Genomic DNA, 26,066 nt, shown 5'->3' on the forward strand with positions numbered 1-26,066 from the left:
GCTCAATCATAGTTGCTTGATTTATTTTTGCATTGGGTACTGTTTCCTCTCCAAGGCATGCCTATTTTCTTCCTTTCTAGTACTACATATCTATCTCTGCTGCTCACAGATATGCCTTAGAAAAAGCTGATCCCTACTTTCTGTTCCGAGAGGCCTGACTGCCTTAAGGTTAATCCCATTCATTGGCCAATGATTTTTGTCAGGAATAGGTATATGTTCCATTTCTAGTCAATGAGACACAAACAGAGGTCTGCTGGAGATTGCTGGAAAAGTCCTTCCTGATCTTAAAAGAGCTGAAGTCCCCAGGCATCCCTAATAAACAAGAAAGCATGAAGTTCAAAATAGCTTGGCCAGCCATTCCGCTAGCAAGAGGGAACCAGTCTTGGGATGAAGCTGGCATTGTGAATGGGAACAAAAATAGAGATGAAAGGAACTGGTTGCCTGATGGAAAGAACTGGGCCACTAGATTGAGCAAACCTGAAGCCTGGTTTCATCCTCAGCAGTCTTCTAATAAGAGCTAATAAGTTTACTTCTTATTTTACCTTCTTAGAGTAGCTATTTGTTCCCTCCCGCCTAAGCTTTCTGAGACATTTATTTTCTGCACAAGACTAAACTGTTTGAGATAAAAGACTGTATTTATCTTATTTCTTCAACTCACGTACCTAAACACCCTGCCTGGCACATGGGAACATGACAAATACTGGTTGAAACAATGGATGAATGAATACTTGTTTTCTTGATGATTTCCCCCCCCTGCAGATTACTAAAAATACTTATTTAACATTAATGAGACATCTGGTAATAATAAGATCCATTAAAATTCCAAAACACATTAAGGATCTCCTCAATTGAATTATGATATTAAATGTTATAATTAACTAGAAGTTTCTTTAATTTTTAAGGGCACATAAGGATAATAAATGGAGTATCTTCTTGTGTTTATCTAGATTTTTATTTTAAAATATCACCCTTTTGGGATTACTACAAATTCAAATGGGATTGTTTGTAGAGAAAATAGTTTTGACTTGGGGGCAGTCTAACTCACTTATAAGTCAAGAAATGCAAATTAAAGCAGATATAGCATTCTTTCATCTATCAAATAGACAAGAGAACAGAAAGAAAACATTCAGTATTGATAATGCAGAAACAGGAATTTTCACACACCATTGAAAGACTAAATTAGGGCAATCTTTTCATATGTGACAGATATATTGAAGAAGGGAAAATTTGCATTAGTTATTTCTATACTGTTTGATATAGAAGAATTAGTATGTTTTATTACTTTTTTTTTTTTTTTTTAAATAAAGGAGAGTTGTGAGAAATGAGCTAAAAGAAAAAGTCCAAGAAAGAAAGTAGCCTGGATATTAGACTTGGTGAGATCTGGATTCAAATTTTAACTTTGCTACTTAGAATTATATGATTTTCGGCATTACTTTGAAATCTGAGTACTTGTTTTTAAGGTACAGATAAAAATACCAAATTAAAAAACTACCCTGTTAGGTTGCCCTGAAGTTTAATAGATAAACATGTGAAAGTTCTATTAGCACAGCACTAGGTATTGTTGATCTTTTTTTCTAGCTTTTATTGAGACAGATTCTTAATCCATGCCCTGTTGCCTTATATGAATGTGGGAAAGAAAGCATATAAAAATGAGAGGAATCTTTACTTTAATATTTCTCAGTAATATATTTTCTTGGTTTTAAAAAATGAACACTATAGTGGGGGAGAAAACAGCCACTTAATCCTTCAACTTAGAAAATGAAAAAAAAACATGGGCAAAGCAGCCTAGTTTGCAAATGGTCTACGAATTCTTTTTTTTTTTTTTTAATGCAGTTATCTTTTAAAAAAAAATGTTTTTATTGATTTTAGAGAGAGAGCAAGAGAGATAAACATTAATGGGCTGCCTTCATTCCCTTTCCCCCACTGAGGATTAAGCACACAATCTGGAATTGAACCCATGACCCTCTGCTATACAGAGTGATGCTTAACTAACGGAGCCACACTGGCGGGGGCAGCCTATGTAATCATTATGGTTTGAATAAAAACAAAGATAATACCCTTTACATCTTATAAAGCTCTATCTCAAATGCTACTCAATAAATCCTTTCCTTCTTAGCTGAAAACATCACTTCTTCCTCTAACTCATCTAATATTTTACCTGAACTTATGACATGTGCCATTGTGTCATTTGTATCTTAATTATGTGTGTACAGAAGTGAACTTCCCAATGAGACGGAAAGATCCTGAATTCAAAAATCTATGTCTCATTCATTTCCTTTGTTTGATTCAAATTTTAAAATTCATCTTAGGTCTATCGCATTTCAAAGTCAATGTTCTTTTTAACTGTACCACGAGCCCTTTGTAAAGCTTTACCAGTTTAGTTTGAAATGGCTCTGTAGAGGGGTTTAAAGTCAAAACACAGATGGAGAGGAGAGTCAGGTAAAAAGGAAGTTCCAACTGAGAGGGGTTTGCAGTAGAGCATTTCGTTTTTCAGGAGAGTTAAAGTTTATAAAAGAGTCTCATGCTTTAATGAGGCACAGAACAAAAAAACGTAGATTCTGCTCTGAGAACAGAATGGCTCATATTAAGGAGCCTTCAAAATGCCCCGCTGACCAGGAGTTTAGAAAACAGGACTCAGCCAGAGATGGGAAGGGGAAAATAGGTCAGCTAGCATGATTTCCAAAGCATGATTGGATCACGGTGGTGTGAAGGCCATCTGGCTGATGGATGACAGCCCACTGACATCTAAGATTCAGCTAATCCTCATGGCTGGGTATTCCTTTCCTCTCTTGTGATCTTCAAACACCTGTCCCATGCTGCCTGTTCAGCCAAGGCTGCTCAAGGAGAATGACCCTTCCCCATGAAGGCCATGGTAAGATTCCACGGTAAATTATGCTTTACAGACGAATGAAAAGAAAAGGCAAGGCTTGTGATTACACATTTAACACAGCCTTTACCCTCTCTCTCCAAATAAGTAAATAGTAAAGTAAAAAGACTGATAAGAAATTCTATTCAATCCCCACTGAGAAATCTCTTACAAATATTCAGGGTCGTTCTAAATTTCCTCCCTTGGCCTCCTCCAAAAATTCTTCTCTATTAAGTGATGACAAATTTTTATTTTTAATACTACTTCATTTTTTCATGCCAATTATTTGACTATAGTTTTCTCCAACTAGACTAGGGGTGTCGAACTCAATCAGAGAAGGGGCCAAAATCTAAAATCCAGCCTAAATCGCAGGCCGAATGGTTTACTGAACAGTCATAAACTGTCATTGTGATGGAAACGCAGTGGAGTGCAGTGATGACAGCGCGGTGTGGGCCACATTGCAAGGCCTGGCGGGACGGATTTGGCCCGCGGGCCTTGTGTTTGACACATGTGAACTAGACGATGAGAATCTTGACAGCAGCAATTTATGTTTAATTTGAGAGCAGGCTATTAAGAAAAGTTAAATTAGGTAAGGATGTTTTCATGGGTTGGGAAAACACCTCTGATCAGATAAATGTTCCATAGTGTGGTTCTCTATCTTCTTCTCCCATTTAACACAACAAAAAAGCATATTAGTATATACAACTGTTTTTCTTTTAATTTAATTTAAGATTTGCTAAACTTTTTATTTTTTAATATATTTCATTGATTTTTTTACAGAGAGGAAGAGAGAGGGATAGAGAATCAGAAACATCGATGAGAGAAATACATCGATCAGCTGCCTCCTGCACCCTCCCCCCACCACTGGGGATGTGTCTGCAAGCAAGGCACATGTTCTTGACCGGAATAGTACCTGGGACCTTTCAGTCTGCAGGCCGACGCTCTATCCACTGAGCCAAACCGGTTTCAGCCTAAGCTTAATTTTTAAAAGAAATAAAACCTCCAGCAATTATACATACCTGATATAGTTAAAAGTTCTTTTATTAAAAAATAAAACAAATGTTGGTTTAAATTTTCTCATCTCCATCTTTCCTAAATCCAATGCTCTCTTAAAAAAAACCCCACATGATTTATTTGTCTCATTGCCAGCATAAATTCACAAATATTTCTTTCTGCAAAGTCATGTTTATTAAATGTGAGCTTGAATTTTTTTTTTCTACCCCCAATCAGGAGCATACCTTCTAGGCTGCTCATAATTCCAGAAAGGCAGTGTACAATTAAGATATAATGGAAATTATGCTAATGACACTTGCTAAGTAACCAGCCTCTCCATTCTTTATCAGGCCTGTTCCATCTCACTTAGTTTTCAAAAAAGCACAACTTTCTGAGAAAAAGGGAAAGTAAAAAGTTTTTGCTTCTACAAAGATATAGAAGCCTGCCTCATCAAAGAATGGAATAAATATCGTACGACCTGAGTATACTTGAGTCCTCAGTGCCTCTTACAAGACACCACAGCAGTGGCTTCCTATTTGGGCTTCTCTCTTCAAGACATCTTTGACGTTGATATTAGACTACTTTACCTGAAGTAGAGTCCTGATCAGACCAGTTCATTGTTCAACATGCCTACAACAGTTCCAAGTGCCTACTGCATAAAATTCAAATCTTCTGAGATCTACGATCAAGCCTCTCTCATTTGACCTCAATTTATTTTTCTAACCCCGACTTCTTTTACTCCCTTTCATGAACCCTTATACTTTCTCCCATTTTACAACCTGATTTATTTTAGTTTTGTGTTTTTATTTGTGCTATTCCCACATTCTTACCAACCATATTCATATTCGTATTTTAAAATACAATCTATTGATCAGAAATAGCTTTTCTCCTATTAGGAAACACCATTAATCTTCTGTGAACTTCCTCCTAAAGTTTTATCTCTGAGGGCACCTTGTTTTAGTAATACACATGTTTTACTATAAGACTCTAAGTTCTTTGAGGGTATAGACTATTTGCAATTAATCTTTGTATGCTCTACAAAGTAGATATTTGGTAAATAGCATCAGAATGAATTGAATCAATAAGAAGTACTCAACACTAAAATAAAGCATCAAGGATACAATACAAAAGCCAAAAATATGATTCCTGCAATTCAATTATCCCATAAATATTTATTAAGCAAGTACTAGATGCTAGGCACTGAGGATTGAATTATCAAGATGAGGACACTGATGGGTGGGGAAAGGACAGAGGGTGGGGTGGGAACCTGGTGGAGGGGAGTAACGAAGGGGGGGGGGGAGAGGAACATCTGTAATAATATGAACAATAAAGATTAAAAAAAAAAAGAGAAGACAAAAAGCTTAACCTTTAAAACCATACAGTTTAGAGTGATGCTTACAATCCTACTTAAGAAAAAGATTTAAAAATTGATTTTGAGAGAGAAAGAAGAGAGAGAGAGAGAGAGAGAGAGAGAGAGAGAGAGAGAGAGAGAGAAATATCAATGTGAGGGTAACATATCGGTCAGCTGCCTTCTGCAAGACCTTTACTGGGGATGAGATGGGGCCTACAACCTGAGCACATGCCCTGACTGGGAATCAGCAACCTTGTAGTGCATGGGATGACACCCAACCAACTGAGCCACACTGGCCAGGGCCAATCCTACATTCTTTTTTCTTTTTTAAATTTAATTTTAATGTTGATGGCATTAAAACATTAAGATAATGAGGAAACTACAACTAACAGAATCCTTGCTAAACCCATGTAGAAATGGGTCTGTCTTTTTCTTTAAGGACCAGGTGACATCACACAAAGGACAAAGGATAATGTTTACCTTTTCAAGGAATCATAGTATTATTTAACTGTGAAGGGAGTAAAGATTACTGAAGGGAATGGTGTGGGATGAAGCAGGTCAGAAGACTAGCCTCTCTCATCTGAGGACTTACACCTTCTCTATAAATTATTTTATTCATTTTGAGTTATAGAACATATGGAAGAGGTTTTCAAAAAGGTAATTTTTCAAGGAATTGGTGGTTGAGTGAATAAGGAGGAAGTGGGAAGGCATCCAGGTAGAAGAAACAAAGACAAAGAGCTGGAGAGGCCAAGATGTGTGGGGGAAATCAACTTCATTTTTGTGTAGAAGCAAAGGAAAAAGCATGGAGAGATACTAAATGGTAAATAGTAACTTCCTTGGGGAGGTGGGAAAAGATAAAACCCTTTCTTTTAATAAATCTGCATTTGATTAGTTATAATAATTATGTATTTCTTTTTGAAATTAAAAAATAATTCAATAACTAAAAAACATAAAAAGAATGTAATATTCCCTCAGATGGGAAGACACACTAGTTTATCTATCTATCTATCTATCTATCTATCTATCTATCTATCTATCTATTATCTATCTATCTATCTATCTATCTATCTATCTATCATCTATCTCTAGAAGCAGATCATTATGATAGCAATCTTGTTGTGTTAGTATGTCCCCTATAGTAGATGAAAGTAATTACTTAAAGACACCTACAATCATAGGTATTAAAGTGTTTTGAAACCATAAAGAAAGAGGTGGTACTACTATTCAGTTATTAAAAAAGAATTTTCTAAGAAACGAGGACATATTCTATGTCTAGAAAAAAACTTTAAGAAACTCTGAGGAAGGCAATACTCATATGGTTAACTTCTAAAGTGTTCGTGTAACATTGTTTTTAGATTACTTTATAATCATACTAGTACTTCAAATACTTTCTATTTTACTTAGGTATATTCCTTAGATAATACATTTTATGAATTTTAAGATACTGAAAGTCAAAAAAGTTAGATTTGGGGAAAAAAGAATTATGACAAACCCATCTAATATATTCACGATGAGCTAATTAGGAGCCATCTTACCTCAATAAAAGATGGGGAACTCGATGGTAATGGAACGGGAGCCACAGCCATCTGATTGACCGCACCTTCATTTCTGCGGATGTTAACATAGGCATAATCAGTACACAGTAAATGCCAAGTGCCTGGCTCAAGTTATGATCATTTCCTCGGTTCTCAACTTGAAAATGCATGAACAGCTCTACAGAATTAAAAATATACACATAACATACAAGACAATTGGTCCCAAAAAGAAATATGTTACTCATGGGATGCTGAGATACAATTACTAGTGACAAAGAATGACGATGCTAGGAGCTGGCCAAAGTCTGCTTAGTAAGGCAGGTGCTGCAGAGGCTCATTTTTGGAAAGCCATCAACCTTTTCAGCTCTGAGGAGTATACATTTTTCAAAAGGGTGTGTGTAACCTCTAGGCCTCACTAATGGTTAGAGCATTTTGTTCTTTGAACTGGAAAGTTTCCCAGTCTCCTCACTTGGCTCCTTAACTTTGTTCTGCCAAGTGAAGGATGAGGGGATGTATAGGACAGTCCCCACATGGGTGGACTCTGTAATGGATGGGGAGAGCAGAGATCCAGACAGGCAAGGCTCTGTGCGTTAGGGCAATCTTACTCCTTATCATCTTAATAGGAGCGGAGGAGGTGGGAGCTGAAACTTCATCCCTGGGGTGACAGGCACAGTACAACGCCTTCAATACCAGGTCTGATTATTTGGGCTCCTTTCCACTCTGCTGCTAACAAATGGTAGGCGGTGGTTCTGTGGGAGATTTTCCCTTCACTCTTTTTTAAAATTTATTTCTTTAAATTAAATTATTATCTGTGTACATATTTTAACTTTGCCCCCCCCCCCATACATACCCTCCCTCCCCAGACTTTTGTGTCTATTGGTTGTACTTATATGCATGTATACAAGTCCTTCAGTTGATCTATTATTTCCCCCAGATCTCCCTCCCCTCCCCGCTGTAATTTGACAGTCTGCTTGTTGCTTTACTTTATATCTGTCTTTTGGTTCATCAGTTTATAATGTTCTTTAATATCCATAAATGAGTGAAGTCATGTGGTATTTCTCTTTCATTGACTGCCTTATTTCACTCAGCATGATGTTCTCTAGTTCTATCCAGGTTGCTGCAAATGAGAATTCCTTCTTTTTTATGGCAGAATAGTATTCCATTGTGTAGATGTACCATAGTTTTTGGATCCAATCATCTGCTGACGGGCACCTAGGCTGTTTCCAGATTCTAGCTTTTGTAGATTGTGCTGCTATGAACATAGGGGTGCATATATCCTTTCTGATTGGTGTTTCTAGTTTCTTGGGATATATTCCTAAGAGTGGGATTACTGGGTCAAATGGGAGTTCCATTTTCATTTTTTTAAGGAAACTCCATACTGTTCTCCACAGTGGCTACACCAGTCTGCATTCCCATCAGCAGTGCATGAGGGTTCCTTTTTCTCCACAACCTCGCCAACACTTGTCGTTTGACAGGTGTGAGATGGTACCACATTGTTGTTTTGATTTGCATATCTCAGATAATTAGTGACTTTGAGCATGTTTTCATGTGCCTCTTAGCCTTCCTTCTGTCTTCTTTTGAAAATATTCTATTTAGGTCCATTACCCATTTTTTAATTGGATCATTCATCTTCCTTTTATTTAGTTGTATAAGCTGTCTGTAGATGTTGGAGATTAAACCTTTATCAGTGATAACATTTGCAAATATGTTCTCCCATACAGTGGGCTTTCTTGTAGTTTTGTTGATGGCTTCTTTTGCTGTAAAAAAGCTTTTTATTTTGATGTAGTCCCATTTGTTTATTTTCTCTGTAGCTTCCATTGCCCTAGAGGCAGTATCAGTGAAGAAGTTCTTTTGGCATATGTCTGAGATTTTGCTGCCTGTGGATGCCTCTAGTATTTTTATGGTTTCCCGTCTTATGTTTAAGTCCTGTATCTATTTTGAGTTTATTTTTGTGTATGGTGTAAGTTGGTGATCTAGTTTTATTCTTTTGCATGTATCTGTCCAATTTTCCCAACACCATTTATTGAAGAGACTTTTTTTTTCTTTTTAAATATTTTATTGATTTTGTACAGAGAGGAAGGGAGAGAGATAGAGTTAGAAACATCGATGAGAGAAAGTCATCGATCAGTTGCCTCTTGCACACCCCTTACTGGGGATATGCCCGCAACCAAGGTACATGCCCTTGACCGGAATCGAACCCGGGACCCTTCAGTCCCCAAGCCGACGCTCTATCCACTGAGCTAAACCAGTCTCGGCTGAAGAGACTTTCTTGATTCCATTGTATATTCGTGCCTCCTTTGTCAAATATTAATTGAGCATAGTGATTTGGGTTGATATCTGGGTTCTCGATTCTATTCCATTGATCTATATGTCTGTTCTTGTGCCAGTACCAGGCTGTTTTGAGAACAGTGGTTTTGTAATACAGCTTGAAGTCTGGTATTGAGATCCCTCCTACTTTACTCTTCTTTCTCAGGATTGCTGTGGCTATTCTGGGTCTTTTATTGTTCCAAATGAACTTTTGGAGAGTTCTTTCTAGGTCAGTGAAATATGCCATTGATATTTCAATGGGGAGTGCATTGAACATATAGATTGCTTTAGGAAGTATGGACATTTTGATGATGTTGATTCTACCAATCCATGAACATGGTATGTTCTTTCATCTGTTTACATCTTCCTCTCTCTCTTTTTTCAGTGTTGTGTAGTTTTCTGCATATAGGTCCTTTACTTCCTTAGTTAAGTTTATTCCTAGGTATCTTAATTTTTTTGGTGCGATGGTAAATGGAATTGCTTTTTTAATCTCTGTTTCTATAAGTTCGCCGTTGGTGTATAGAAATGCCATAGATTTCTTGGCGTTAATTTTGTATCCTGCTACATTACCAAATTTATTTATTAAGTCAATTAGTTTTTTAATGGAGTCTTTTGGGTTTTTTATGTACAATATCATGTCATCTGCAAATAAGGATAACTTTACTTCTTCTTTTCCAATTTGGATGCCTTTTATTTCCTCTTCTTGTCTAATTGAGATGGCTAGTACTTCCAGTACTATGTCAAAGAGGAGTGGCTATAGTGGGCATCCCTGTCTTGTTTCTGTTCTTAGAGGAAATGGTTTTAATTTTTGCCCATTGAGTATGATGTTGGCTGTGGGTTTATCATATATAGCTTTTATTATGTTGAGGTATGACCCTTGTACTCCCACCTTGTTGAGAGTTTTTATCAGGAAAGGGTGTTGGATTTTATCAAATGCTTTTTCTGCATCTATTGATATGACTATATTTTTATCTTTCAATTTGTTTATGTGACGTATCACGTTTATTGATTTGCGGATATTGTACCATCCTTGCATTCCTGGAATAAATCCTACTTGGTCATGGTGTATAATCTTTGTGATGCTCTGCTGGAGCTGATTTGCTAGAATTTTGTTGAGGATTTTGGCATCTATGTTCATGAGGGATATTGGCCTGTAATTCTCTTTCATTGAGTTGTCTTTATCTGGTTTTGATATTAGGGTGATGCTGGCTTCATAGAAGGAGTTTGAAAGTGTTCCTTCCTCTTGAATTTTTTGGAATAATCTGAGTAGGATAGGTTTTAGTTCTTCCTTGAATGTTTGGTAAAACTCTCCTGAGAAGCCATCTGGCCCTGGGCTTTTGTTTGCAGGAAGCTTTTTGATGACTGTTTCAATTTCTTCCCAAGTCACTGCTCTATTGAGATTTTTAGATTCTTTTTGATTGAGTTTTGGAAGGTTGTATTTTTCTAGGAATATGTCCATTTCCTCCAGGTTGTTCAGTTTGCTGGAATAGAGTTGTTCATAGTATTTTGTAACAATCCTTTGTATTTCAGTGGGGTCTGTTGTTATTTCACCTCTTTCGTTTCTGATTTTGTTTATTTGAGTCCTCTCTCTTTGTTTCTTGGTTAGCCTGGCTAGAGTTTCATCTATCTTGTTTATCCTTTTAAAGAACCAGCTCTTGGTTTTGTTGATCTTATGTATTGTTTCTTTGGTTTCTATGTCGTTTATCTCCGCTCTGATTTTTGTTCCCTTCACTCTTCATGATGCACAACCGATACCATTATCTCAAGATTTATGTTACGTCCCACTTGAAGGTTTCACAACACAAACTCATGAAGCACAAAAAAAATGCTTCTTACTGCTGTGTGAAGATTTAAGACTGTTCACAGATCTCTCAAGATGACCAGTGTAGACAGGATAGCCACTACCTGATTTAGGAGAGCATTCACAATCCCACCTCACATTTTCACTTTTCACCCACTGGAAAAGGCTCAGTTGGCCCTCATTGTTTCTGTTTTGGGGCTTTAATCACATGACTGCCTTTACCTGACATGTCTTTATTAAATGTATAATAAATAAATAAATAAATAAATAAATAAATAAACCCACCCCTCCCATCTCCTCCAGTGTGAGCTCAATAACCTCAAATAGGCAAATTATTTCCTTAAGTCCAAAGACTTGTCTCTATGTCGATGTCTTCTAAATTCACATAATGAGCCCAGATGTTTTTCTGGGCTTATGATTTGCATATCCTACTTTATGTCTCCACTATATATCTTACAAGCATCTTAAATAAAACAGAGCTCTTTATCCTACTCAGTCCCCAGAGGGTTTTATAGCCAATTTCCTTTCCACCTGTGTAAATGTCAACAGTATCTGACCAGTTTTTCAGCCAAGAACCCGAGAATCATTCTTGAAACCTCTCACACCTCAATTATATTTCCAATCCATGCTATACGAGTGCAACCCAGCCCCTGTTAATAAAACCATATAGAATTAGGACATTTTTTACCCTTTGAACTAGCTGTGTCCCACCCTGTTGCCATGGATTTTTTTTGGGAAATGGCTGTAGAAATTTCCAAGTGATTCTTGAATTGTCTAACCATGGACATAAACAGTTGCCTCCCTTCTACCATGTAGAAAACTTTGACTTAATTTTCTTCCAGATATAGGGGGATACCCGCCTGTTTTTCAAAGTGTTTACCGCTGTTACTGTTTGATTAGAATGTATTAAATAAAAACCCCGACTTGTGAAAAAAAAAATCTTGTTGATTCTACCTTCAAAACGTATCTTGAATCTTTGCACTTCTTTCCATCCTATCCTAGTGCAAGCCGTCATCATTTCTCACCAGTGTTAAAGAGCATCCTATGGGGTCTCCCTACTTAAGACTCTTAATCCTCTCTCCAAGCTATTCTGCACCCAGCAAAGCTATGGTTCCAAAACAAAAATCTGACATGTCTATCCCCTGTTTAAAACCTTCCTGTGACTTCTTATTGCACTTAGAATCCTAAGCCCAGACTTGCGGAGGCCATAAGGCCTCGGGCAGTCTGAGCCCAGTCCCCATCTCTGGCCTCCTCTTGTTCTCTCCTTGCTCACTTTGCTCCACTCCAGCTGTGCTGGCTTTCCTTCCATTTCCCAGCTGAGCCAAGCTCCTCCCACCACAGGGCCTTCGCTCATTCTCTTCTCTTCTGCTCTGCATGCATGCCTCTTGCCCAAACCTTTTGTCTGATTTATTCCTATTTCTCCTTCACAGCTCACCATAAATGTCATTTCCTGCAACAAACTCTCTAGGATCTCCATTATATGTTTATAGCACCCTATACAATGATCATAGGACTGTTTCTTTCATAATTTATATAACTGATTTGTATGAATGTTTGCTTTAAATCTGTGACCCTCCCCCCTCCTGCCCTGCCTGGGGAAGATAAGCATTCCAAAGACAAGATTCATGTCCTTCCTAATCTCTACTAGTATTACATCATCTGGGGCAAATGCAGTGCCTGGCAAATAATTTGTATTTAACATTGCCTTTTTTTTTTTTTTTTTTTAATAAATGTAACAACTACTTCAATAAGGAGACAGAGGTAGGAGTTTCAATTTTAGTACTGCCACTAACTAGCTATAGGATTTGGGGGAAAGCAAATCAGTTTCCTGATCTCTTCAATAGGTTATACTGTACGAATCCTGAAATGATATAAATTCTGTGGAACGAGGCAGACTATAAATAAGAGATGAAGCCTAGGTGCCATTTCCTGCTCTAACCTTCTCAGATTCTTGGACTATCTAGCACACCAGCCAAATCAAAGCAAAAGGCAGGGGGGACTATAAATCAATAAGAGTGTAAAGAATATACTGTATCGCTTTTCTTCTGACAGCATTACAGATGCCTTCAGCATGCATTATTATGTTGAGAGATGGCTTACCCCCCACCCCCGCCCCCAGGGAGTACAATACATTTCTCAGCAGTTCGCTCATACCCAGACATTGTCAAGTTACCCCTAGTTACGTATAGCATTTCCCCCAGTGGTAACTGCCTTTTCTATTCGGTTTCCCCCATTGACTACCACAAGAAAGCTTAGCTCTAGCTTAGAGTCTAAAGCTGACAAGGCATGTCTACTCAGAATTCAGAGCCCAAGGGGCAGAGTATATTTGTCAGTAATTAAGCAGATGGCTCTTCTATCTCTTTCAAAGGTTAACAGCATTAAACATATGACTGCACATAAATTCTTTTAATTTTTTTATTATTTTAAAAATTGATTTCTTAGAGGAAGGGAGAGGGAGAGAGACAGAAACAGCAATGATGAGAGAGAATCATCGATAGGCCTCCTCCTGCAGGCCCCACAGTGGGGATGGAGCCTGCATCCTGGGGATGTGCCCTGACCAGGAATCGAACCCTGACATAGGTTGACGCTCAACCACTGAGCACACTGGCCAGGCTGTACATAAATTCTTACTGAGAAATCATGATTAACTAGACCAAATTAGCTCAAATCAGCCAAGTTATCCTTTCTCGATTTAATGGTTTCCTCCAAAATAGTATGACTTTAATAGCCTTTGAAGTCACTATTAACTTTTTTAGCCTCACAGAACAGAAAACCTACAATTACTCTCAATGGAGAGAAGAAAACTGCTATCAGAAGTTACAGTTCATAATCTTTTATAATCCACTTACTAGTGAGTATTCACCACACACCTCAGGACCAAGCAAGTAGACCTGAGATGGCAGTATTTTTTAAAGAGAAAGAATTAGGAGGAGGGAGACCAAAGGAGAGAAGATATTTAGACTTTAAACAAGCAGTTAACCTAGCCCTGCCCTGTGTGGTTCATTTGGTGGAGCACTGTCCCATTTACCAAGAGGTGGCAAGTTCTGTTTCCGGTCAGGGCACATGCCTGGGTTGCAGGCTTGAATCCAATAGGTGTCCTTTGGAGGCAGCCATTGGATGTTTGTTTCTCTCTCTCTTGTTCTCCCTCTCTTTTCCTCTCTTTCTAAAATCATAAAAACACTAAAAACAAACAAACAAACAAAAAAACCCCCCACAAGCCTGAATGAATTTTGGGGACCCTCTGAAACCTCATATTCTATGTTCTTATAAGGAATAAAATCTGTTTGCTTCATAATTAACTTTTCTTTCCAACATAATTAACAAGTTTCTTAGGCCTCAGTGCCCCATACAGGACACAATCGGGAATTGTACTTGTTTGTTGGTGTTTTTATTATTATCTTTGTTAGCTGCTGGGAGAGAGATAATGGAGTTCTATCAGGGATAACAGTGAGAACAGTTTTTCAGGGTAAGGCACTCTGTAAGTATATGTCCTTATCATCGCACTTGCTGTGCTCTATGAACATTCCTTGTGCTGTTCTTCCTCCCTTGCTAAACAAAGAGATGGGATCTGATTTCTTTATATCTCAGCTTGTAACTAACAGAGTAGGTGTACTATAAAGGTCTGTTGGATGAGAGTGGTCATAGCAAGGCAGGGAAAAGATAAAAAAGCAAAACTACTAAAACTATGCTCTGTGCTCTCCAAGCTGCTTCAACGAGTAAATGACAGTGTGTTGGCTGCAGTCACGCATTTGTCAGTGTTAACCACATCAATGGACATTTCTTTGGGGTGTTTGCCCAGCTCACAGTGATTTTCTGGATGGGCTACAGTAGCAGTGTATACACTGGGTAACTCGGACACCCTGTCTCACTCTCAGTGGATGTAGGGGGCAGACTACCTGCCTGAGTTTGTGCCAATAGATTATTGCTCCCAGGAACTCAAAAATTTAGAACCCAACACAGAGATCAGGAGGATAGTACCTGGATAATACCAATGGAAATGATTAGACAGCATATAGTGTAAGGCAACCACGTGCTATTCTGAAAAGATATCTAGACTTAAGACCACCTAGGCAAAAATACAGTTCTATCTATTTAAGTTCTACCAGTAAGATGTAATGTAAGCAAGATACTAAACAAGTTTTAAAAATCTTGGTTTCTTAATCCAATTTATATTTCTATAAAATTGGGATAATACTTTCTAATAGAATTGTTGTAAGATAATGTAAATGTCAAAGCACTAAGGCACAATAGTTAACATTTAATGTTCTATGATGTTCAATCTCAGATGCTAAGATTTCCAGGTGCTAAGTACTCAGTTACTCTTAATACATAGATACCAGAAACAACCAATTAATGTCTCTCTTTCACACCGATCAATGTTTTTCTCTCTCTCTCCTCCTTCCTCTTTCTAAAAAATAAATTAAATAATTTGCAGTGTCTGACAAAAGAGCAAAACACAAAACATTTCAGCTACACTTTGCTCTTTCACTGAAAGGCTTATAAATTATTTAGTAAAAAACAAATAATCACAATTGCAATTTAACATGAATAGTATAGGAAACAAGTACTGAAGAAATTAAGCAAGAGTCAAGATTTCAGAGCAGTTGAAAGACTCATATGAGTCTACAAGATGGTCCAACAGAGACACCAAAGAGCCTTGAAATTGCAGGCGTGTATTTCTACTTATTTTCTCCCTGCAACTCCTAATAAAGTTTAGTGCTAATGGCAGGCCTCTTCCTCAAAACTTCATATCATATATTCCAGGAATGGTATTTCATTGTGCATGTGAAAAGGGGCATTGCATTCTTTAATGGTCAATGAGAGTCAGAAAGATGGTTTCTTACAGTATTCAAAACAAATGACATACACAGCTATAATAATCTAATGGTGCTTTCTTAAAGACGGATTGCTTTTCTCCTACAAGAAAATATTCAGATATGCTGGGTATGACATCCAATTCTAAAAACCTGTGGGTTTTTATACAATAGATACATACTTTCTAAGTATTTTTCTCTGTGATACCTTCCCTTAGGATCCCAAACTAGGGTTAAGTTTGTCTCCTGTATGTCCCTTTAAGATCATAGCACTTATATCCCTGATTAAGGTACCAGATGGTCTACTCTACCTCCTTCTTCAGGGCAGAGATTGTGTTAGTGACTCTTCAGCCACCAGCACAAGTAGGCACTCAGCAAATACTTGTTGCATAAATGCATGAATATTTCTTTAGGAAAGTAAAACTCATGATTGTGCCCACCATCTTTTCTCCTATTTATCAAAACTAGATATAAGGAATCAAAAGCAGAGCACAAAAAGGATTCTAAAAGCAGGCATTCATTCCCTTTGCTTATTTAGATAGACTTCTTTCAGATAGGACTAAGTCACATTAATTTCAAATCAATGTCATCTTTTAGGGATATGGCCAGAGAATGATGGGGTACACTCTATTTTTAATTATAAAACCAAGACATATGTTTAATTGATACAGTAAAGTGGATCCCACAGTGAGTCCACTTTTACTCAAGAGGACTTGACAGCTAGCGCTAAATTTAAGGGTTTCAGTTTTATTTGGCCTCCTTAAGCCACAGGAGTTTTTTACTCAGTACATGTTTTCCACATGTGATTAAGTAATGGAGAGTGAGTGGTTATACTTGACATTTAATTTTCGATAGTGGGGGAGCGTGTGACAAGAGCTGCAGGCAGGATCATTAATTTTCTTGGATCTCTACACTGACAAACACAGAAACACAGAAACTCCTTTTTCATCGCATTAATAGAGCTCTCTTGTACTTAAGTTGGTGTGCTTGTGTAGAGAGGATATGCTGAGTAGGAAAACTCACAGAACTATAAGTGAGGTGCACAGTAAGAACTCAGATTGTAATATACCTCTGGATGATCCAGAGTAGAAAAATTTAGTATATCAAGGTCTCTATGTGGTTTAGGGCACAATTGCATGATTACAGGATTGTCTAAAATCTAATAATGTGGGGGACAAAATGGGAGTGTGTGAGTGATTATGTGAATCATATATACATAACGATGACTACTGATTTTCATTAATAACTCACAGACACTTTGTGAACTATAGATCAATTAGTATCTGAATAAATACGAGTGTTAAAAGAATATGACAAGGGCATGATCACACAAATGTACATTACTATAGATTAAAGGCCCTGGTTAATCAATATGCTGCCTGCAGCATATTTAACAGCTTGCTGTGATTACTTTACTATTAATCATACTCTTAAATTTGTGGCCAGTTCCCAATTTTATCACAATTGTCAATAAATTTAAAAAATTTACCAAGGTATAAAAGCCAAAAATTTCTATTTATTGGAAATGCGTAGAGAATCAATAATTTCAACCATGGAAGAAAATATTGTAAAATAGCAGCACTAACTTTAAAGAAATTCAATGTATAAAAATTAATTTTTAAAGTAATAATATATAACACAATACATGTTATGCAGTTTATAAGTATAATTATATCAGTTGTGCCAAGATGATTTAAGTTTTACTTCCTGAAACTTGATAACAAGTCAATATCTAACTGCTCCAATTTAATGGTTCCCTAAAGGCAAATTGGGGTTCTTGAAACAATAGAGTGAAAGCAATAATACATTGGCAGAAATTGAAAGATGTATCTACATGGTTAATGAAGTGAACAATCAGCCTGAAGGAGACAGGGTGATATATATGTTGATAGCATCTGAAATGCACAGGTTACCACACAAGAATAGAGCACCAATCTGCCATTATGCTTCCATTGCTGATGTACAGAGCTGATGAGCAATATGATATTTTCTTGATTCCCTTGAATGCTTTAACTTTTGACACTAGTTGATAATAGAATCTAATATATTTTATTGACATGAAGATTAAGACATGCTAATTAGATTCCTCTTTATAGATTACTCAAACAGCACTCTACTAAAAAACAATAACAAAAAAAGCGTTCTCTCCTTTTTAGAATATCGGGCCTTATTAAAAGGAAAAGAAGAAGATGAAGGAGGAAGAGGAGAAGGAGGAGGAGAAATAGCAGCAGCTGACAGAGAACTAAAAGATGTTTTAGGCAGGTTTGGTTCATGTCTCTTATTCTAACACTTACTAGGAATGGTTTGATATAATGTCCATAGCTATCTCTCTCAGTGTTTAAACATTATCATGTTAATGAAGGCATTTTAAAACTGTGAATGTGCTGCACTTAAAAAAATAGTCAAGATTCTGAAATTAGATCACATACATATGGGAAGTGATTCTTCTTTTGCCTCTACTTTCCTTCTCTAAGACTTTTTTTCTTTTACTTCCTTCCTCCCACTCTTCTCATTTTTCTGCCATCATCACAATCATTATCATTATCATTGTCATCATCATCATCATCATCACCACTACTATGTCAGTGAATGCTGTTGAACCCATATGCCAGGCAATTCATATATATAAATATATTAGACAATTCATGAGATTGCTATAGATTTTACAGACAGGAAAGTGACCAGGCTCACATAGCCCAAGCATTAAATCCAGTTTCAAACCTAGCTAGGTGAATATAGTTGTTTTTTAATTACTTATAAAGCCTTATAGTTCAATCTTGCTTTAGAAAAGAATTCATCACTTTAGTAAAGAGTTTTCTGTCAAATGAATAGTTTCTTCTTTTATGAAAACTGAAGTATTAATTAATAAAATGTTGGCATACAAATTATCATAGCTATATACGGAATCACATAAAAAGTTGTTAGCAGTGTATATATAACTCTTAATTAAATTTAAGTTCATTTTCCTGTATAGTCTAAAAGTGGCTAGATTGTTCAGAATTATGACTACATCTTTTTTCTTCCTATAATATATAGAGCTTCCTATATATAGAGCCCATTATGTATTAGGACTTATATGCAAGAAATGTCCATAATTAGGTATGTATTTTGAATGTACATTGAAACTTCTAAATTGCTTAAAATACTTCTAGTCAATAAATATTCAGTAGCATCCTCAATTATGTTTTACCATTAATTTACTGAACAAATTCTTTCCTTGATACTGATCCATTCTGAATAATCAAAATTGAAATCATCAGACACTAAATCAATAGGGCTTTATTACTATTATTAAAATTCTGCTCAGCTTTCTCCTCTATATTCTACACAACTTCAAGTCATTTAATCTTTCTTTCTTGAAGGAGGGGGGTTCTATTTTTCAACTACTTAATTGCATCAAATGACTTCTCTTGGATCCTAGTCAATTTTCCTTTTGCTCGCTTTAAAATGGGATGGCCCACGATGGGTAACAAAGGCACAAATGCTACAGAGGCAACAGGAGCATTAACATTAGCACTGCAGCAGTTTCCAGCCTGTGTTGAGCACTTCAGCGCAGCCACCATTGAGTGCTGTGTAAGTCTTCTCATGCATTCCTCATACAACTTTATGCAAAGTTTTTAAGGCTAAGTGGTTTGAATTCTTTACTTGTATGGACTTCTCTCAATGGACATCCTAAACTTTTTTTTTTTTAATACATTTTATTGATTTTATACAGAGAGGAATTGAGAGGGACAGAGAGTTAGAAATGTCAATGAGAGAGAAACACCGACCAGCTACCTCTTGCACACCTGCTACTGGGGATGAGCCCGCAACCATGGTACATGCCCTTGACCAGAATCAAACCTGGGACCTTTCAGTCTGCAGGCCAACGCTCTATCCACTGAGCCAAACGGGTCCCGCCCTAAACTTTTTTTAATTTTATTATTATTGATTTTTAGACAGAGGAAGACGGAAAGGAAGAGTGAAACATCAATGTGAGAGAGAAACATCAATTAGCTGCCTCCTACACGTGTGCCCCAAATGGGCACACACCCCAATTTGTGATGGAACCCAAAATCCAGGCATGTTCCCTGAGCCTACACTTTGTGGTGTATGGGATGATGCTCCAATCAACTGAGCCACACTGGCCAGGACCTAAACTCTTTTTTCTAAATTAATATTTTTTAACTTTTCAACTACAGTTCACTTTCAACACTACTTTTTACTGGTCTCAGGTGTACAGCACCATGGCCAGCCAATCATACACATCACAAAGTGTTCCGCCCACTTGTCCCATGATTCCAAACTCCTGAGAGGCTGAACATTCCTCAAGTCTGTTCCTCTTTTTACCATCTAAGTTTAATTTTGTAACCTCTGGCAATAGGAAGGGCAAAGAAATTCAAACAGAAGATCTGTGACTAAGAGAGTAAATCAAGGTGAGCAAGTCAGAAAAGGTCACCTCAACACACAAAGACATACAAACAGAAGAAAGGTTTTCCCACTGGAAACAAGAGTAAAAAACTGGAAGACCAGAAAATGCTAGTGAGTGGGAGAAAAAGTTGCCAATGTAGGATTTCTTTCAAAGCAAAGCAATAACACCCCCTGAGGTTGAAGTGATGGTGTGGGGAGGAATATTTTAATCACCTACAGTAGTGCCCATATCTGGGAATAAAATTACCCTTTAATCCCAGCAGTCCCCTGGGATTGGATAGGTCTTACTGACAGGTAAGAGAAAAGGAAGAAGAATAATCACCATCATAAAATACTCGTTTCAGTTAACACTCTTTCATTCTTTGCTCTATGCTAGACACTCTACTGAACATTTCAAATTTTTGAAATATCACAATGAGGCAGATGTTTTATTATTTCCAGTTTACAAATAACTGAGGCTTAGAAGGAAGAGAAACAGAGCAACAGTTAACATACAGGGTTATCCAGCCATGAAGACAGAAGAGACACAATTCAGAGATGGAAGATGCTGATGACGCCTCAGCATACCAGCAGACAGCAGCTGCGGGTTGCTCAAGGATGCCCAGGACCAAACCAGAGACGGGCGGACCTGCATTACCACCATTTGTCTACCAACCAGATCTGAAATATCATGGCTGGCATGTACACATAAGGAACTATCTGGCATTGAAATTGGGATGCAAAAGAACTGTTGGCCCAGAAAGGAACTCACTACAGGCTTATTCATTTGCCTCTCAGCATAACCATTATGGCTTGGTGCAGTTTAGGTTCTTACAAGGGTATTTCTTGGATCACATGATCTCACACATCTAGAGAAAATAATGAACAACATAAACAGACCCAGAGAAAGAGAACCTACAATCAGACTCTCAAACCTCAGAAGTAAAGTAGGGGAAGGTGGGGGTAAAGGGGAAGAGATCAACCAAAGGACTTGTGTGCATGCATATGGGCCTAGCCAGTGGCCATGGACAATGGAAGTTGGGGGGGGGGAGGAGAGCATATCTAGGGAGGGGTTTGGGATGGGAATAGGGGAATAAGGACAATTATGTGAGACCATAATCAATTAAAAATAATCAAAATATATTTAAAAAACAAAGGAAAAAAAAAACAAGGTTAGTATGTCACCCAAAAATAATTCAGATTTATCTGTCATCAATAATAGAGAATGAAAGCTCTTTTCACTGCTGATGAGGCAATGGTGGCTACCACCAATGAGAACTCCAACATCTGATTCACTTCTGCCAAAAAGGCTCAATCAGCTATCAGGCAAGGTGTAGGTACATATGGAGCCCCAAACACTATGTAGCTCTAGACAGCAGAACTCCCCTCTGGATTTCTCACCAGTACTGCTAATATGAAGCTTCTATAGTTTCCTGGGTTCTGTTTTCTTGCCTATTCATTGATGTAGACATTAATGAGTCAGCACCTATACCAAACGATTGTGACAGAAGGAGGAGAAGCTATTAACAGAAGATGCTATTGTATTTGTAGAGAGGGAATAATATCCAGGAAGGGAAGAATTTTTAAAAACTGAAATACAAATACTAGTTTCAACTATCAATACTATCATGTGAAACAAATAACAAGACAGCCACATACTCAAAACAAACTAGACTTTTCCTACAGTGACAGTTACAAAAGGAAAATGTATTTATAATACAGTGATTTTGTTAAACAAACCAAAGGAAAAAAAGTCTTACATAGATAACATTTCCTGATGAGAGCTCAGATTTTATGATATATTTATCTCACCTGATGAAAACCAGTTTGATCTTAGATGGGGCAGTCTTAATAATGGCAGATGCATTCTGGTGACTTCTTCCATACAGAATCTGATTGTTTATCTGTTTGAGACAAAATAAAAAGTGTACTTGTAAACCATGCAATATGTACATTTTGTATAAAAATGTATGTATATAGTTATATGTTATCCAAGAATATATCTACATACATGGAGTTAAACAATAAAGTCCATTCATTTTTTAAAATATATTTTATTGATTTTTTACAGAGAGGAAGAGAGAGGGATAGAGAGTTAGAAACATCAATGAGAGAGAATCATCAATCAGCTGCCTCTTGCACACTCCCTATTGGGGATGTGCCCACAACCAAGGTACATGCCCTTGACCAGAATCGAACCTGGGATCTTTCAGTCCACAGGCCAATGCTCTACCTACTGAGCAAAACCGGTTTCGGCTCCATTCATTTTTTTAAGTGGCTACATGTAGGATTGTTTTGTGCCAAAAATCTTAATATTCTTTGTAGTATGGATTTAAACACTAATTCTAAACAGCTATTAAAATACATTAAATCAGTTACGAATGAAGTTAATAGAACACACAGTCCTTACCCTTTTGCTAAATATCAAGACAGCAGTAGTTGAGCTAGATGCAAAAAGTTTATGATGTATATTTCATTACCTACAGCTTCTCCAGATTCTTAAAAAATGTAGAACACAGACCAAACTGTGGTATTCACCAGTGCTCTGGAGTGCCCATTAAATATCATGCCATAAACATGTCAAGGTTATTACATAGCATAAATTTTGTTACTCCAGAGGAGGTAAATATTATATATATCTCCATTTTTAATTAAATTTTAGATCAATTGCACAGAAACATTTTACTGTAAACAATCAGTAATCCAACTGCTTTTATCCAAGATGCGATGGGATTTTTAACTTGATAGAATTCACATAAATATGACCTAAAAACATTTATATTCTAAATTTTTTCATTCCAGATTTTCCTATTGATAAACTATGCTGATAGCCAATAGTCAATTTTTTATTTCAGCCATTGCTAATAGTTCAGTTTAGGCTTTTCTTTTTCTTTTTTAGTATGTTTTTATTGATTTTTTTGAGAAAGACAAAAGGAGAGGAAAACACAGAAGCATCAAAATCCATAGGCTGCCTTCTGCACCCTCTGCACTGGGGGTAGAGCCCACAACCTAGGCATATGCCCCAACTGGGAATCAAACCTTCGACCTCTTGTTACTCTGGACCATGCTTAACCAACTGAGCCACACCAGTTGGGCCAGTTTTGGCTTTTCTCCTCCTGTCTTTAACAAGAAATTATCAAGTTTATCAGAGACTTGATAATTTCTACTACTAAAGGGATGCATATATAGTCTATTACATAAGGGATAGAAAAAAAGGGATTTTATACTTTATCAGTAATTAGCATCTAATTTGTCCTTGATAGCTCTGAAATTTTGCATAGAAGACACACCTGAAAAAGGTATCATTTTTGTCACAACAACTATAATGAGAAAGTGTATGAAAGGTATAGAAGTAAACAAAGTTAAAAGAATGGAATGAAAAAATATATATTTAAAATACATTTTTATTGATTTCAGAGAGAAAGAGAGAGAGAGAGAGGGAGAGAAACATCGATGATGAGAGAGAATCATGGATTGGCTGCCTCCTGTATATCCCACACTGGGGAATGAGCTTGCAACCCAGGCATGTGCCTCAGTCGGGAATCAAATTGTGACCTCTTGGTTCATAGGTTGATGTTCAACTTTTGAGCCATGCCAGGTAGGCAAAATATAATATTTTTAACTGTTAAAATGAAGTTCATCCATCACCTTGACATAGTAGTTGGGATTCATATCAAAGGTTGCTGCAAAGACTAAACTTGAACTACTTCTTCAATATGTCTCTTATTCTATCAACATTTATTTTTCACCAAGATAATCAATATCCCAGAAGTCCACTGATCTGGAGTGTCATTTTTCTGCACCTTTGTTTCCTCTTCTTTAAAAGAAATCTAAGCACCTACTTCATAAAACTATTGTGAGAATTTAATGAGATAAATTAAAGAATTTTATTTATAGTAATCATCTTAAAATTTAACTCTTTATTGTTTAAAGTATGTCTCCTTTTTCCTCCATTGACCTCTCCCCACTCATTCCCTTCTCCCCCAGCACATGCCCTCACCCCGCTACTGCCTGTGTCCATGAGTTTGGCTTATATGCATACATAGAAGTCCTTTGGTTGATCTCTCACCCCTCTCTCCCCTGCTTTCCCTCTGAGGTTGCATAATCTTGATTACCTAAAAGATTTTTAAATTTTTATGTATTTAAAACTACTTGTTTTTTTTTCTGTTAAAGTTTCCACCCTTTTAATATAATTTATTAAGAAATGTGCCCACCCTTCATATAATACAATAATAGATATATGCCATTATACATTTGTCCAAACCTACAGAATGTACAAGACTAAGAATCAACTCTAATGTGAAGTATGGATTTTGGGTGATTACGACATGAAATGATATGTCAATGGAGGTTCATCAGTTGTAGTAAATGTACTATTCTTCTGGAGGGGAATATTGATAATGGGAGAGGCTGTGAATGTGTGTAACTTCCTCTCAATTTTGCTTTTCTAAAAAAAAATAAAATCTCTTTTAAAAAAGTGCCCACCCTCTAGATTACATATTTTTCTTCATGGTCTTAATTGTCTCCTTTAAAAATTTTTTTCTTGTGTTTACATCTTACCTAGCTTAGTTATAAGGGAAATGGTTAAATAAATCAGGTAGTCATTAAAAATAAAGTGAAAAAGCATACTTAGTGACAGGAAATATCCAAAATGTATTAAAGGGCAAAACCTAGTTACAAAATAGAATGTCCAGCATAATCACTTTTGTTTTGCTAACCATATTTTTCAATATCTTTACTATAAATAAAGATCTTTACATCACAATTTTAAAATGAGATGATGCATGGAATCTGCTTGATTCGATGACTGGCATTCAGGTAAATATTTTCAAGTGTCTTCACTATGCCTGGCCTCTGCTTTCAGAAAGTCTTTCCTAAACCTTGATCTATCAAACCCTCCAGGCTTTGAGTTTTATGGAAACAGGTTTATAATAATTTTTCTTATTGCACTTACACCCTTACCCTACCCGACCTGGTAAAGTCAATACTTCTGGGTAGTCAGCATTAAACAGGCACATAACATTTTATTGAACTGAGCTATACCCCTTGAGGGCAGGAACCAGTGTCTTCTTGGTATTCCCCAGCTTGTCATGCATAACTTGTATACAGTGGTGCTCAATGAAGACGTGGTCACACAGCCATAATTGGAAGTGGCACTTTCATTAATCAACTGCTAGTACACTTTCTCTGAGGTGGCCTCTAGCCTTCACAGTGACTGAACTAAAGCTTATAAAGTATTAAAAGACTTGAGCTATTTCACATTTATGGATATGCCTGCTTTTTAGCTGTGGTCCTCCATTTTGATAGACTAGGATACATAGTAGTATTATATTATTTTAAGAGGAAAGCGTTAGAGCCCAAATGAAGAGAGCAGGTCGTTAATTTTAATTTACGTAAAAGAAAATCTAAATGCCTTAAAGACAAAAGAAAATCTTATGTCTTTCTGAGTACAGTTTCTGAATGTGCAGAAGCTGTGGCAGGGGAAGGGGAAAGCATGTTGCTTGCTTTTTGTCCAGGACCAATGATTGCCGCACTTATTGCTAAGGTAACTGCTTTCTGCCAAGGCTCAAAGGCTCTTCAGTGGGAGGCTGGGAACAAAACTAGAAACTTGGCGCAGAATGAAACTTGATTTAACTGAATTAAATGGAAAAAAAAAAAAGCATATCTCTGTATTAAAAACATCTAAGACAAAGCCCCCTTTCTGGCCTCAGAAATGACAGCAGCTCTGAGAGGAAGATCTCGTTTCATTAGATCTTATTCAATATAAAACAATTTCACCATTCAAATAAAAAGTATATAGCTTCCAACTATAAAAGCAGCTTTTATATTTCTTCATCACTAAAGGAAATACACTCCAAATAATACATTTTGTGCATAATTAACTCGAGACTGTCACTCTATTTCTGAGAAGTGGCTGTTCTTGAGGGCATTATTCTTTAAACAACAGATGTAGGTCATCTTCTAAGTTTAGCACAGGCAAAAAAAAAAAGAAGAAGAAAGAAGAAGAATG

General features: G+C 36.9%; 1 protein-coding gene across 9 annotated transcripts in view; it reads right to left on the reverse strand.

Annotated features, from left to right (window-relative positions):
- PATJ (PATJ crumbs cell polarity complex component) overlaps positions 1 to 26,066 on the reverse strand; it is a 304,720-nt gene that overhangs the window by 79,802 nt on the left and 198,852 nt on the right. For all 9 annotated transcript variants that reach the window (XR_006742178.1, XM_036447829.2, XM_036447830.2 and 6 more), the window contains 2 exons: positions 21,869 to 21,960; positions 6,746 to 6,818 (listed from right to left, as the gene is read on the reverse strand). Coding sequence is in view for 8 of the 9 variants with exons in the window: in XM_036447829.2 (XP_036303722.1) it covers positions 6,746 to 6,818; positions 21,869 to 21,960 (165 nt within the window). In the remaining variant the exon portion in view is untranslated. The remainder of the gene's footprint in view (positions 1 to 6,745; positions 6,819 to 21,868; positions 21,961 to 26,066) is intronic.

The sequence above is a fragment of the Pipistrellus kuhlii genome, unplaced genomic scaffold (assembly GCF_014108245.1).
Source record: "Pipistrellus kuhlii isolate mPipKuh1 unplaced genomic scaffold, mPipKuh1.p scaffold_m20_p_2, whole genome shotgun sequence".
NCBI classification, from domain to species: domain Eukaryota; kingdom Metazoa; phylum Chordata; class Mammalia; order Chiroptera; family Vespertilionidae; genus Pipistrellus; species Pipistrellus kuhlii.